Source organism: Apaloderma vittatum, unplaced genomic scaffold, assembly GCF_000703405.1.
Source record: "Apaloderma vittatum isolate BGI_N311 unplaced genomic scaffold, ASM70340v1 scaffold2071, whole genome shotgun sequence".
Lineage (NCBI taxonomy): Eukaryota > Metazoa > Chordata > Aves > Trogoniformes > Trogonidae > Apaloderma > Apaloderma vittatum.
In genome coordinates this window covers 11,358-25,082 of record NW_009697194.1, presented here as the reverse complement: position 1 = coordinate 25,082, position 13,725 = coordinate 11,358, and the positions used below count along the sequence as shown (strand labels likewise).

At 54.0% G+C, this 13,725-nt stretch overlaps 1 protein-coding gene across 1 annotated transcript in view; it reads left to right on the top strand.

Annotated features, from left to right (window-relative positions):
- The first annotated feature begins 305 nt into the window (after positions 1-305).
- The window catches only part of LOC104279947 (arf-GAP with SH3 domain, ANK repeat and PH domain-containing protein 1-like), a 20,759-nt gene continuing 7,339 nt past the window's right edge, over positions 306-13,725 (top strand). The window contains 15 exon segments of the mRNA XM_009877421.1: positions 306-486; positions 3,060-3,199; positions 5,471-5,538; positions 5,808-5,901; positions 5,904-5,945; positions 6,415-6,485; positions 7,868-7,895; positions 7,897-7,941; positions 8,144-8,244; positions 9,678-9,747; positions 10,172-10,259; positions 10,704-10,752; positions 11,131-11,294; positions 11,519-11,652; positions 12,265-12,356. Of these exon segments, the coding sequence (XP_009875723.1) occupies positions 306-486; positions 3,060-3,199; positions 5,471-5,538; positions 5,808-5,901; positions 5,904-5,945; positions 6,415-6,485; positions 7,868-7,895; positions 7,897-7,941; positions 8,144-8,244; positions 9,678-9,747; positions 10,172-10,259; positions 10,704-10,752; positions 11,131-11,294; positions 11,519-11,652; positions 12,265-12,356 (1,367 nt within the window).

The window sequence follows — 13,725 nt, the reverse complement described above, 5'->3', positions numbered from 1 at the left end:
TCCCTCATCGTCCTTTTAGCCGTCAGCGCGCTTGTAGCAAGTGTGGGTAGAGCCCTTCCCATATCTTCATTTGCAAAGCCCAGCCATGATGATGATGATGTAGCTGTGCTGCTGGTGTGTGTCAGTCCATGCATGCTGGGGGGGGTTCTGTCTTTCAGGTTCTGTCTTGTGCAAGGCGAGAGGTCCCCTCCTGCCCTCGCTGCGGGCAGCAGTGTGACTCCAGCCCTGGCACGACTGTGGCAGTTCCCCTTCCTGGCACCACTTGCCACAGCACCACGGTGGCTCTCATTTTGCTGCGCAGCGTCATGTGGCAAGCACAAGAAGACCTGAGCTCACCCAACACCTCCACCTTCGGCAGCCACGCGAGCAGCTGCAAGGCTGCTGCCAACAGCCTGGAGGAGGTGAGCCGGGCAGGGGCCGTGGGGGTGCACCCCCAGAGGCTGGGGGGGGCCACTCCCCTCGTGGTCCTGGAGGACGCCCGTTCACGTATCACCATATCGTTTGTCACCATGAGTGGAGAGTGGCACAAATGTCTTTGGGTGTTTGCAAAACACTCAAAGAAAAGATTTGGCAAAGGCTGGTGTCAGTCAGTGGGGACAAGAGCACAGGGGAGGAGTTTTGTCTGGGAAGGTTGTACCTCATGCCAGGCTCGCACCACACAGTAAAGAGAGGACAGAACCCTTTGACCAGACAAGCATCAAACTAAAAGCAAACAAAAAAGTTAAAGGCAGCTTTGGGGAGCAGCAGGATGGTTTCCTCACTTCGGACCTGTGCGGTAGCTCAGCTGACACCTCTGTGTGCTTTCACTGGGAGGAAGTCTCCAGTGCTGGAGAATGCCAAGTGAGAGCCAGAGGCTGGCACCTAAAGCTAAAACTGAAATGAAAAATGAAATTAGTTGCAATATTTTAGCTCATAGAATCACAGAATGATTTAGGTTTCAAAAGACCTTTAAGATCAGCAAGTCAAACCATTACCCCAGCACTGCTAAGTCCACCACAAAACAGAGTCCCTGAGCACCACATCTACACATCTTCTAAGTGCCTCCAGGGATGGTGACTTCACCACTTTCCCAGGCAGCCTGTTCCAACGCTTGACAACCCTTTTGGTGAAGAATTTTTTTCTAATATCCAATCTAAACCTGCCCTGGTGCAACTTGAGGCCGTTTGCTATTTTCCTTAATGAACTGCTGGTGTGCATGGCCAAAAGGTGAAGCAAGTGCTTGATCTCCATCCTCTTTACAGGCAACTTGGCTGTCTTTCTGGAGATCACCGAATCCCACACAAGACAAAGGCTTATGCAAGGATGCCTTTTGTTGATGCCATGTCTATGCCGATGATGTGAACTGATGGTCCCTCTCAATCGGAGTCTTTCTGCACTCTTGAAAACTAGTGAGAAGGGAGGAGTGTGCTGTGACCCCCAGCACCCGAGAAATCATGGACAGGAGTGAAAACAGATCTGGAAGAGCTGGAGCCACAGGGTCCCTCTGTTCCTTGGTCTCAGCTCTGAAAGGCAGAAGTACTGGTGCTGGTGACTTCTGCAGTGGTTCAGCTGGCAGATTTTATTGATGGCGTAGGGACCTTTGAAGAGCAAAGGGTCTTAGTGCATGCAAACAGGCATCAGCAGGCGTGTGCTTGTAATGGAGAGCAGCAACAGTGTGGGATAAAGCTGGAAACCCGGGAAAGGCCAACCTTGATCAAGGCGAGTCCTGGCAGGGGTGTGGGCGGCGGGCAGGAGTGCGGGCAGGAGGACATCAGCCAGTTTTCCAGCACTGGAGGCAGATCCCCAAAGGGGAAGTCACACAGCTCAGCCAAGTGCAGAACCAGATGTGTGCCTGCAAAGCAAACAGGGGCAGGAAAAAGTACAGGCAGGGAAGGGAGCTTGGGGCTTCCTGCGCCAAGCACCAGGTTTGAGCGCGGTGCTGACAACAATGACGACACCGAGGTCGTGGGTTCGATTCCTGCTCGGTCCCCATGTGTTGCCTGGTCTAGTCGAGAGGTGGCGTCCCTGCCTGTGACAGGGAGGTTGGACTAGATGATCTCTAAGGTCCCTTCCAGCCTAGGCCAGTCTAGGATTCTATGTAATGTCCTGCCCTGTGGCCAGTGGCTGTACTTGCATAAACATGGTGGTCCTTGGAGGGAGTGCTGCCTCCTGCAGCTGGGCTCGTGGAACGGGGGGAGCCCAGAGAGGTGGATGTGCCTGTTGGTGATGGCCTCCAGAACACCATGGAGCAGTCTCACCCTGGTGCTGCTCCTCGGAAGCAGGGAAGCCTCCTGACCTGAGAGCATCAGCCCAGCAGGTGAGGAATGGTCCCAGCAGGTAGGTGGGATGGATCACTTAGAGGGGGGATGTGCTAAGGCCTGGAAGTCCTGGCTTAACCTAAAGTCATTTTCTGAGCAAGGGAGGAATGGGGGCTGGAAGTGAGGGTATGAAGGGAAGTTTAGCTTTGCTAAAGAACAATGGCCAGACACTTCAAGGACCTATCCCACCACTGCCTTTCTGACCTTGGCTCGTGGGAATCTCTCTGAAGCATAAAACTACATTCCCTGGATTTGCAATGCTTGGTGCGAGCATAGTCCTGCTGGTCCTAGAGGTTTTATGTTAATTGCCCCAGAAATCTCTATTTGAAGGTCTTGGCTGGAAAACCTCAGTCCCAAACTGAGCTGGGCAAGAAGGTGCAGGTGCTAAAAGCCACTGGTGGCAGCTCTGCCCTGGGGAGCAGCAAGTCTGGCAACTCCTATTTTGGGGTAGAAGTCCAGAATTCAAGTTCTCAACACTTCTGCTGCACTGAAGTCAGGGCAGAACTGAGCCTCAGGAGTGGGGACATGAAGATGGATGGATGAGGAGAGTCCTTGGTGCAGGGTGGGTTGACTGCAGCATGGAATGTGGGTGTCAGGGGTCCCTACAGCTGGGGAGGAGGGAGGGGCAGCAGGAGGCAACAAGAGCTGGCTGGAATGTGTGAGTGGAACTGGGCACGGTGACTGCCAGGAGGAAGGCAGGGGCTGCGTGTTCATCCTGACCCCTGAAGGGGCAATTGCTGGAGACCATCCATGTTTCCCTAGACCTCATCAGTAACCTTGACGACCACATCACTGCCCAGGAGAAGTTTTCAGCCAGCTACTGGCTAGAGGGTGAGAAGCAGCTGGGCAGCACCTTTAGCACCTTCTCTGCCCTCTGAGAGCTGCTGACTGTCAGGAGCCTGGTAGATAGCTCAGCACCTGCATGTACATCAGAGCGGGGCTCCCGGCTTGCAAGGGGATGCTGGCAAGGGTCCCAGGAAAAGCAGCAAGCTCTGGGCCACAGCCTGGAGGTCCGAGCTCACCCCCTTTTCCACACAGACAGACAGAGGCAGGAGGTCAGGGCATGCAGCCACAGAGCCCGTGGCACAGCCTGCGTGGCTGGGGGCCCCTGCACAGACCTCTGAGGCTGCGTGGAAGAGGCCTCTGGAGGTCTCCTGTCCACCATCCTGCTCGAAGCTGGGCTCTCACCAACACTGGGTGAGGCTGCCTGTGGCTTTTTCCAAGGACGGAGCCTTTCAGCTTTCCCCGGAGTGGTTCCTCTGCAGGCTTACAGACAGCTCTGCTCTCTCCACAGGACGAGCAGTGCTCCTGGCTTGCTTTCTCTCCTTCCTTTCCAGTGGCAGAGTTTGTACTGCGACATGAATTTTCCCTGGGGTCATTACTAAAGCCTGACATGGAAGAGCTGGAGCAGGGGCTGAGAGGGCTGTGCCGAGGTGGGGCTGGTGGGGGAATGGCTGGAGGCACAGTGAGGACCGGCTGTGGGGTCTCATCCCCGGATCACGTCTCTGCCTCCAGCTGCTGGGAGGGCAGGACTGCCCCTCCTGCATGCCAGGTCCTGCTCCCTGCTGAGCCTGGCACCTCACACCACAGGTCAAGTTGCACCAGTGATGCCCCATAGCTGGGACCTCGGCTGTACGCAGGTGGCCGGCTGAATCCAGCGGAGTCGGGTGACTTTTGTTACAAGAGGACGGATGTTGGCCAGGCAGAGCAGCTGGGGAGGAGCAGGGACAGCGCTGCTGCTCCCTGAAACAGATTCTCACTGTTGGTCACTGTTGTCTTCCACCAGACCTGCTGGTATCCTGGCAACCTCCTTGTGTTGTGTTTTCTTCTTTCAGAATTTTACATTTTTCTGTGATACTACTTTCCCTCTTGAATCCCTGAACTAGTAATGGATGTGCTACAACAACTCTGTAATTGTCCCTTTTTAATCTTTTGTTGTTCCACCTTATAGATGTTCTCTCAGCTCTGCAGTTTCCTCAGATGCTTGATGACGGTTTTGCAGCTGGGCTGTATCAGAACTAGGCTGGGAATCCTTGAGCAAACAGCTGAACCCCTGGGAAAGTGAATATTCTGGACTGGATTGCAGGCAGAGGGATAGGAACCACGGCAGGGCTTGGAGGCTTCCAGAGAAATAACTGCAAATACTGACACAAATGATGAGCATTTAGGCATTTGTTTGGAAGCTTGTGCTATTTGAGAGCTTGAAAGTGGAAAGAGATAGCAAATTCTGGAACTTCTGGTATGAAGTAAGTTGATAAAAGAATATAAAACACAAAGGATAAAAAAAGCCTCCACTATTTACATTGTTAAGGATAATGTCAAGAAGATTAGAAACTAAGAAAACAGCCAACTAGAGAAGAAAAAACCCAGCTGCCTGCAAGGATTCATGATTAAGCTGAAGGCATTTCTAATGAGATCCAACAGGAATCAGAGGTTGACCTGAATCGGTTTGACATTTTCCTTAGACTGGAGATAAATACAAGATCTGTGCCGACAAGGTTCTGCCTTCATGTAAATAAAGTAATTTCACCTCAGGGGACAGAGAGGCATCGGGACAGGGACTCAGAGAGGCCGTGGGGTCTCCATCCTTGCTGTTTTTTAACATCTGCCTGCACAGAGCCTGGCCTGAATTCAGTGCTCTCCCTGCCTTGAGCAGGTTAGAGACCTCGTGAAATCCCCTCCAACCTGATTTACTCTGCCTTTCCTTGATACGGAGGTTTGGAGAGCAGTAAGCGGTGAGAACAGGGCAGAACATGGGGGACCTAAGTAAATGCATTTAATGGACAAATGCGGAAGAACATACCGAGACGGTAACCACTGGACAGGAGCTAAACTCACACAAAGTCAAGTGAGAAATAACCGATGGCTTTTTAGCAGCAAGCCTAACGCAACATGAGATGAATACCCAGAATCAGACTGTGCTGATGTCGCCAGGTTTGGGTGGGTTTCTGATGTCTCTCTGAGTGGGGTTTTGGTCAAACACGACATTGTGGCTTCAGCAGGTGACCTGGTTGGTACTTTGTCTTGCGCATGTCTGGGCAATTCCTTCTGCCCTTAAAACTGCAAGTCTGTGAAAGGTGTTACAGCTGGGTACTGCTGTGCACACACCTGTGGTGATGTACGTTTTGGACTACGTGTGTTTTGTATGTTTTATGTTTGGATGTATTTGAAAGTGTCTGTTCAAGCATGTGCCCGTGAGGGAACCTGCTCCGGCGAGCACGCTGGTGTGCAGTGTGCGGGGGTGAGGCGAGGACCTTCCTGCGTAGGGATGCTCCTGTGGACAGCCATGTGAAGGAAGGCTCTGTCCCGGTTGCAGTCATCAAATGTTGCCTTTGGCTTTTCCTAGGAGTTCAAGGAGCCCTTTGAGAAGGTCTGCAAAAGACTACAGGAGCAAACCTTAAGTCTTCAGGCTCCCTCACTCTAAGGTCCGGATGTGGAGGCTGTTTTTGTCTGCCTTTGCTGGCGAGCAGTCTGACGGGGCTCTTCACACCTCTGTCCTCTTTCCTGGAGCGCCAACACCAAGGAGAAGCACCAACTGGCGAAGCAGCATGGCATGGTGTGGAGCCAGATGAGTGGCAAGGAGATCGCTGAGGAGACGGAGAAGAGATTGACCTGCTGCAAAACGACATCAGGCACTGCAGCTCACAGGTCGACCAGTGACCTGCCTGCACAGCCTTTCTCTCCAAAAGCTGCACAGAGGGCCTGGGGGTGTCTTCACTTGCAGGACCTGGGTTCCTGCAGTTGGCTTGTCCTGCCCTGTAGCTTGCAGAAAGCCCTCTTCTCCTGGAGGTGGTGGAGGCGAGGATCTCAAGAGAGTGTGTTTCCTCTTTTTTCAGTCTGACATTTCCATACACTGGTGTAAAGAAGAAATCTGGGATGCAAAGAAGACAGAGTGCTGAGCACTCTCCCTGAATTTAACTGCCTTTGCATCTTTCTAAAACATGTTTCGTAACAAAGATTTTATTTTTTTTTTTCACTGGGGACGTGAAAGCATTGCCTGCTGAAGGCGCGATGGACTCTGAGGCAGGAGCTCAGGGCAGCCTGGGGTCTGTAGGCTTCACAGCCAGCTCTAAGAGCAGGATCTCAGGACATGCATTATGCTAGCTTCTCCTCTCAGTTTTTTTTTCAGGAATGTTTAAACACAATGGCAAAACTTTCTAAGTTTACAGAAAAGCTCACCCCAGAGCTGTAGAGTCGTGAGGATTCATCTGAAGCTGGGTGCAGTGAGCAAGGGCAGGCTGGAGAGCAGGGATGTCTTCCCAAGGTCTTCCTCTTCCTCTGCAGAAGCAGAACTGACGACTCACATCTATTAATCGTTATTTCCTGATCTTCTGTTGCGCAGTGGCCCATGGAGGGGTGAAATGCAGCCATCACTGGGAGTGGGAAAATTAAGGTGCCATAGCCCAGGACACAGAGTAGGAAGAGAAGCATAAATGCAGGTAGACACTCATGTATTTATCTTCCAAGGTCCTGACTGCTCTGCAGACTTCCAGATTTTTCATTTGTGCTTTTAGCTTTCCATGCCTGGTGCTGTCAGCTCAAGCTGTTCATGCATTTCCTCAGAGGCTTTTTTTTGCTGTAGAGGCCAGCTCAGGTGAGCCTCGTGAACTTCACCTTTTGCCTTTGAGTTCTGTCTGGTGGCCCGGAGACAGAAAGGGGTTTTCGCAAGTGGCAAGACTTTCAGAGACAGTCTGAGCACTCATGTCCCAGGTGGTGTGATGTTGTCCAAGTGCAGCAAAGGGTTTATGTCAGTTTTCCAGCATTTCTAGACCTCTCAACCAATTTGCTTGGGCTTGCTTATCTTTTTCCATACCTCCTTGCAAGTCGAGATTTGTAGAGGCTTGGGATATGGGCCTCACCCAGCTGCTGTGGCAGCATCACTTGTCTCCCCTGGTCCTGTAGGGCAGGTCTCCTCTGGGCATCTGCTGCTTTGTTGGAACTAATCTGCATTAGGAGTGTTATCCTGCTTGTTCCTTAATTTGTAAACATATGTATTAAAATTCATCATGTAAATAACAAAAAGCAGGGAGCAGGGTAACTGAGCACCCTAAGCAGTGCCTTACGAATTCCTCAGGCAGACAAACCCCAGGCTCTGTTTCCGGGCCACATTCCTGTGGCAAAGTCCATCAACCTTTTGATGGCTTGGAGACATTTTAATTATTTTAATTACCGACACTACCAAGGGCAAAAATACCAAATGCCACGGTGACCTTCAAGGTGCTGGTTGCTTTTATGCTGCAGACAGCTGCAAGCAGCTGTTTTCTCAGGAAAAAAGCAGACTCCTCTTTTTTTTTTTTCCTCTCAGCAAAAAACATGCCCGCTCCCTCCTTTCAATGAGGTTTCTACTGAAGTGCTCGCTCCGTTTGCCGCATACCATGGCTCTGCAGGGGACGAATGGCAACCTCCCACCACAGGAATGAGACTCGGCGCATCCCACGCGGGGAGGGTGGATGGTGGCGCGGGGGCACCTCTGCTGCACCTGGGAGAAGGCGTGGGATGCCGCAGCTGGGGCAGGAGCCTCCTGCTGCCTTATGAGGAGCTCACTCTCATTCCTTTCAGCTGATGATCAGGCAGGATGAGGAGAAGCAGATGTGTGCCCGTTGGGAATCAGCTGAAAATGGCATTGCAGCTGGAGCAAAAAGAGGTAAAGTGACTTTTCTTGTGAAGGAAGTGGGGTGGTGCCTGCAGAGGGCACGGCATGGAAGCTGTTTAAATAGTGCCTGCCATGAGGGTTCTGGTGGCCTCTGGGGAGCACAGGCTCCCTGGCAGTCCTGTGAAGACATGCTCTTGGTTGCCAGCTGTACTGATGGGGTAGGGCCTTGTTGCTGCTTCTGTCCCTCTTCCAGGACCCTGGGAACAAGCAAGCAGGGTACAACATGCACCAGCCGCAAGAGAACAAGCAGTACGGCACGGAGAAGTCAGGGATTCTCTTCAAGAAAAGCCATGGGTAAGTTGAGATCCAGCATGCCCTTTCAATTTTGCTTTGGTGACCTGGGGCCAGAGCAGGGAACACCCGGACAAACCTCCTCTCCCTGGAGTGGCCACGAGACAGAGGAACAGGACAAGCACGCAGAGAGGTGTGCTCAGCACTCCCCAGCCTCCGACAGCTCTCAACACAGAGCTTCAGGCAGTCTTCTAGCTCCGAGGACATTCCTCTCCTGTGAAGCTGCCCCTTGCCCTCCAAGACCCTGCAAGCACTGGGAGGAAGGACCCCTGCACACACTGTGGGAAACCAGAACCAACTCCCCATCTATTCATCCCAGCGGGGATCCCACCACCTCCACCCAACACCCCAAGGTCTTGGGGACCTTGGGGTGTTGGATGGGGAAGGGACTCTGAAGGGGGTGGGTAAGGGTTCGTGCTTCTCCTCCTCTCCCAGACACCCATTGCTTTCCAGGTGCTTCATCACCTGTGCTCCACGATGAGGAGCCCTGACCCCTCCACCCTTCCTGGGTGGGAAACACTCAGGGGTGCACTGAGGGTTTATAAACAGTCCTGACGGTGTTTTCTGCTCTCTCCTCTCCCCCCTTCCACCCCAGCCCTCACCTGTCCTTTGCCTTTCAGACCCCTCTGCTCTCACAGTTGAGTACTGGGCTCAGCTCCCCGAGGGTGGAAATGAGGAGAATGAGCAGAAATGTGAATTAGACACAGCAAGGGTCAATCTTTGCCTTGGAGATGGCATTGAGGGTCAGAGCCAGCAGCCCTCCTGTGCCCCTCTCCCAGGAGTCAGACCCTGAGCTCCTGGAAAGCGCTCCGCTCTCTTTGGAAAGGGGATCATCTCCCGCCAGTGCAGGGGAGCATGCTTACTGGGAAAATAGGGTCCTGCACTGGGAGACTTGTACACCTGGAAAGGGCTGTGATGTGTCCTAGAAAAACTGGACACTGGGCAGAAAATAGTCAACTGGGGCTCACGAGTCTCCACTACAGACTTAGTCTTAAGTTCAGGCTCAGTCTGAAGTTCCATCTCTCTCCCCTTTTGGGTGTATGTTTTCTACCTTTTCCCTGTGTTATCGTCTGCCCTGAATGTCCCGGACAGGAAAGCCAGCCTGGGAGCACTTTGGAGGGGATGCTCCTGCATGTTTGCTGAGGGCTTCTACTAGCACATCCTGCTGCCCCAACTGATGTTCTGCACCCGTGTCACTGCCACAGCAGCTGTGCTAACTGTCTGTACACACCTGTGTTATGCCGTATGACAGGTCCTTCTCAGCCCAGAACAGACCAAGGGTGACAGAGTCTGTCTGTGGCAGCCCAGCCAGCACGTGTGCTGAGAGCTGTGAGCCCGTGCTGCGCCTTCCACAGCTCTTGCGTTTGCCAGCACTGCACTGTGTGTCTGCTCCTCTGCTTGTGTGTCCTCTTGGCTCACCCTCTGCTCATTTTCAGGTTGAGGAAAGTCTGGCAGAAGAGGAAATGCACCATCAGCAATGGCTACCTAATAATCTCTCACAGCATGGTAGGAACCGCTTCTTCCACTCTGCTCTGCTCCTGCCTGCGAGGTGCTGCCTGCCCTTGCAGGGTCTGCAGAGCCTGGCACTGCCAGGCATGCCGGGGGCTTCCTGGGGCTCCTTGGAGCCCTCCTGCCTGCTGCTTGCCCTGTGGGGATGCCCTAGTGTAAGGAGGCTTTCTGCTGAGACTCGAGTCCCTGCAACCCAAGAGAGCTTTAGACAAACACCAGAGGTCCTCGCATGCCTGTGAGCATGGAGGAGCATGAGCCTGTTGGGAAAGAAAAGGTCCAGGCTGCTGTTTCTTGCATTGATCCTGAGAGCAGAGCCAAGACAAAGTGCTGGGCACGAGGCAGATGCTTGTCACCCCTGGGCCAGGGTGTGCTCGACACCCCTGGACCACAACCCTTTGATGCTTCCTTGTTCTGCTTGTAGCACGACCACCTGCCAGCAAAGCTGAATTTACTGACCTGCCAGGTGAAGCCGAACACGGATGACAAGAGATGCTTTGATGTGGTTTCCTGTGAGTGCTGGAGCCTGTCCTGTGCTTACTTTGGGAGTGGCCCAGAGAAGTGGCAGTGCCTTGGACTCAGAGAGCCAGCGCGGGCAGGGATGAGGGGAAGCTCTGCAGCTTTGGGCCAGCTTGGGGGGGATTACCCTGGGGAAGCTGTGCCAGAAAGCAGCTCTGCTCAGCAGCAGTGATGTACACATAAGGTGTGAGATAGGCAACTCTGCCGTGGGGCAGTGCAGGGTACGTGGGGAAGTGTAGCTCCCAGGCTGCAGCTCAGCTAATACCAGCATCCCTGTTCCCGGGTGAGATGGAGGTGACTGACACCCAAGCTGCACAGGCTGGAGTTTGCTCCCAGCGCTGCCGAGTCCAGCTGAGGCACGTTGTGCCGTGATGTGAGCCTGGCAGGCGAGATGGGCAAGCAGGGTGCCTTGAGGAGATGGGCTCTGTGTGTTTCAGACAGCCGCACGTACAGCTTCCTGGCAGAGGACGAGCAGGACTGTGTCACGTAAGTACTGCCAGCACCTCGCTGCAGACCAGAAAATGCTCCTCTGGCTGCTGCTGAGGAGCCAGGTCTTTGGCTGAGTGAGCATCGCTCTGCAGCCTCTTGTCTGGTGCCCTTCCCATCCCGACTGTGTCCCGATTACTCCCTGCGGGTGGGGAGGCTGGCTGGCCACGAACAGAACATGGAACTTGATGGAGGCTGCTGGCACCCAGTTTGTACTGGAGTCCCCTGCAGGACCTTTGTGCAGGGAGGCTGCTGTGCAGGCTGGAGCAGAGCGGGATCTCCCCTGCAGCAGGGGGAGAAGCCCAGCTGCCCTTCATGCCTGGCAGCCCACATGTGGCCACACGGGACCCTGCTCCTAAGCCACTTTCTGCCCGGCAGCTGGGTGTCCGTCCTCAGCAACAGCAAGGTGGAGGCGCTGAACGTGGCCTTCAGCAAGACACGGGGTGGAGGGGAGAGTAACCAGCAGGAGCTGACGCGGGCCATCATTGGGGAAGTCAGAGGCATGTCCGGGAACAGGGAGTGCTGCGACTGCTCAGCCCCAGGTGAGAGCCAGTCCGTGGCCATGGGGCCACTGTGCTTCCTCTCCCCTGGACAGGTGGAGCCTTTCTCTGCCCTCCATGGCATCCAGCTCATGGACACTACCCAGGCCTCTGAGGTCTTGCCCTTCCACTCTGTCCTACTGGAGAGCTTGTGCCCTGGGTTGGTGGGGGCTGGCAGGGAGGAGAGGCAGGAGAGGCACACGAGCTTGGTAGTCTTGTCTTTACAGATCCCTCTTGGCTTTCCATCAACTTGGGCATCCTGATCTGCATCGAGTGCTCTGGGATTCACAGAGGGATGGGTGCACACCTCTCCCACATCCAGTCACTCTCTCCAGACAAGCTGGCAAGCTCTGAGTTACTGGTAGGACACTGTCAGTGTGCTCTGTCCTCAAGTCTCCCTCTGCTTCTGCTGTGGCCTTCCTGAAACTGAGTCTTCAGCTGTTAAACTGACCCATACCCACTTATCTCCAGGGTTTAGTGGTTATTGTGGCAGGAATTGTCATCTTCAGGGAGGAGAGGAAGTAATTTTGCTGTTGTTGGATCCCCCATCTCTCTCAGTCCCCTTTCGTCCTCTGCACCCCCTGGTGCAGGGGAGCTGTGGGGCAGGGCCAAGGCAACCCAGGGAAGAGTAGAGTGTGGGGCTGACAAGGGGTTGGAGCATTTGCATGGGGCTGTTTTAGGGCCACGATGCTCATAGGTTTGGTAGGGCTGTGATGGGAGCTGGTGGGAGTGTTTGGCAGGGATCATTGCTTGCCCAGATTTGAGCCTGGGGGCAGCTCTGGGGTTGGTTGCACTGTTGAAGTTGGGAGATTCAGCGATAGGAGTCTCCAGCCATTGGGCACAAATGTCCTGGGACCCCTTGACATCCCCTCCATACCTGGTCACAATCTCAGCCTGGAGCTCCCTCTTGCTGCTGCAGCGTATGTAGAGCTGCTGCACGTCCCATGTCACCTCTAGCTTGGCTGTTTTGCAGCTGGCAAGGAATATTGGCAACTCTGGTTTCAATGACATCATGGAAGCAAATCTCCCCAGCCTTTTCCTGAAGCCTGCAGTGCACAGCGACACGTGAGTTGCTCTGCAAGAGCTGGTTTTTGTGGGAGATTATATGTGGGGCCCTCACCCGTGGGCAGATGCTCTGTGGTCCTATGTGGTCCTTGCAGTGACCAGGTACATGGTGTTACCTGGTCTTCTCTCCAGATCGTAACTTCTCTTCAGAAGCAATTTAATCAAGCTGAACAGGAGAAGTTTGATGAAGGAGAGAAGAGTGAGGAAGAGCCAGCAGGACAGCTGACCTTGAGGTCAGGACAAGGATTGAGGAACTGGAAAGGGAAAGGCAAGAAGAGATACACAAAAAACCAGGTGGACCTGCCAAGCACGACAGCCCTGGCTGCACATCAGCAGGACAGGGAAGAGCAGGAGTCTGGAGTGGGATGAGGGACAGGAACTTACGTGGTGCAGAGTCATTCGCTGTGTCCAGTGGCTGAGACCCAGGGTTGGTGGGATCAGTGTGGGTGTTAGACAAGGATCTGCTGAGCATGTGGGAACCCCCGTCCTTCATGCTGGAGTGCCCCAGCCTCTAGGCTCTGCAGAGGACGGGGGGAGCTGGGGCGATGTGGCTGGTACCAGCAGGGCTTAGTGCTATAAAGCTGGAGCACAGCAGAGCTCTCGAGGGATGCAGAGAGCTTATTGTCAGGGACAGAGGGGCACCATCTAGAGAGTGAGGACCTACCCTGCAGTGAATAGGTGGATAAGGGACTACACTTGGCGGGGAAAAAGCAGCAGAGAGCTGGGAGAGCGGGAAAATACAACTAGAGGCACCCCTCCCCTTGGATCTACCTGATCATCCTGAGTTCCATGGTGCAGCACATGCAGGACAAACAGGTGATCAGGCCCAGTCAGCACAGGTTTATGAAGGGCAGGTCCTGTTTAACAAACCCGATCTCCTGCTATGACTGAGTGACCCGCTGGCTGGACGAAGGACAGGCTGTGGATGTTGTCTACCTTGGCTTTAGTGAGGCATTCAACACTGTTGCCCACAGCATTCTGCTGAAGAAACTTGGCTTGGATGGGCACACGCTTTGCTGGGTGAAAAACTGCTTGGATGGCCGAGTCCAAAGAGTTGTGGTCAGTGGAGTTAAATCCAGTTGGCGGCCGGTCACAAGTGGTGTCCCCCAGGGCTCAGCGCTGGGACCACTCCTGTTTAACAGCTTCATCAATGATCTGGACAAGGGGATAGTGTGCACCCTCATTGAGTTTGCTGATGGGTGGAAGTGTCGATCTTCTTGAGGGTAGGGAGGCTCTGCAGAGGGATCTGGACAGGCTGGATCGCTGCGCCAAGGCCAATCCCATGAGTTTCACTCAGGCCAAATGTCGGGTCCTACACTTTGGCCACAACAACTCCTGGCAGCACTGCAGGCTTGGGGGGGAGAGGGCG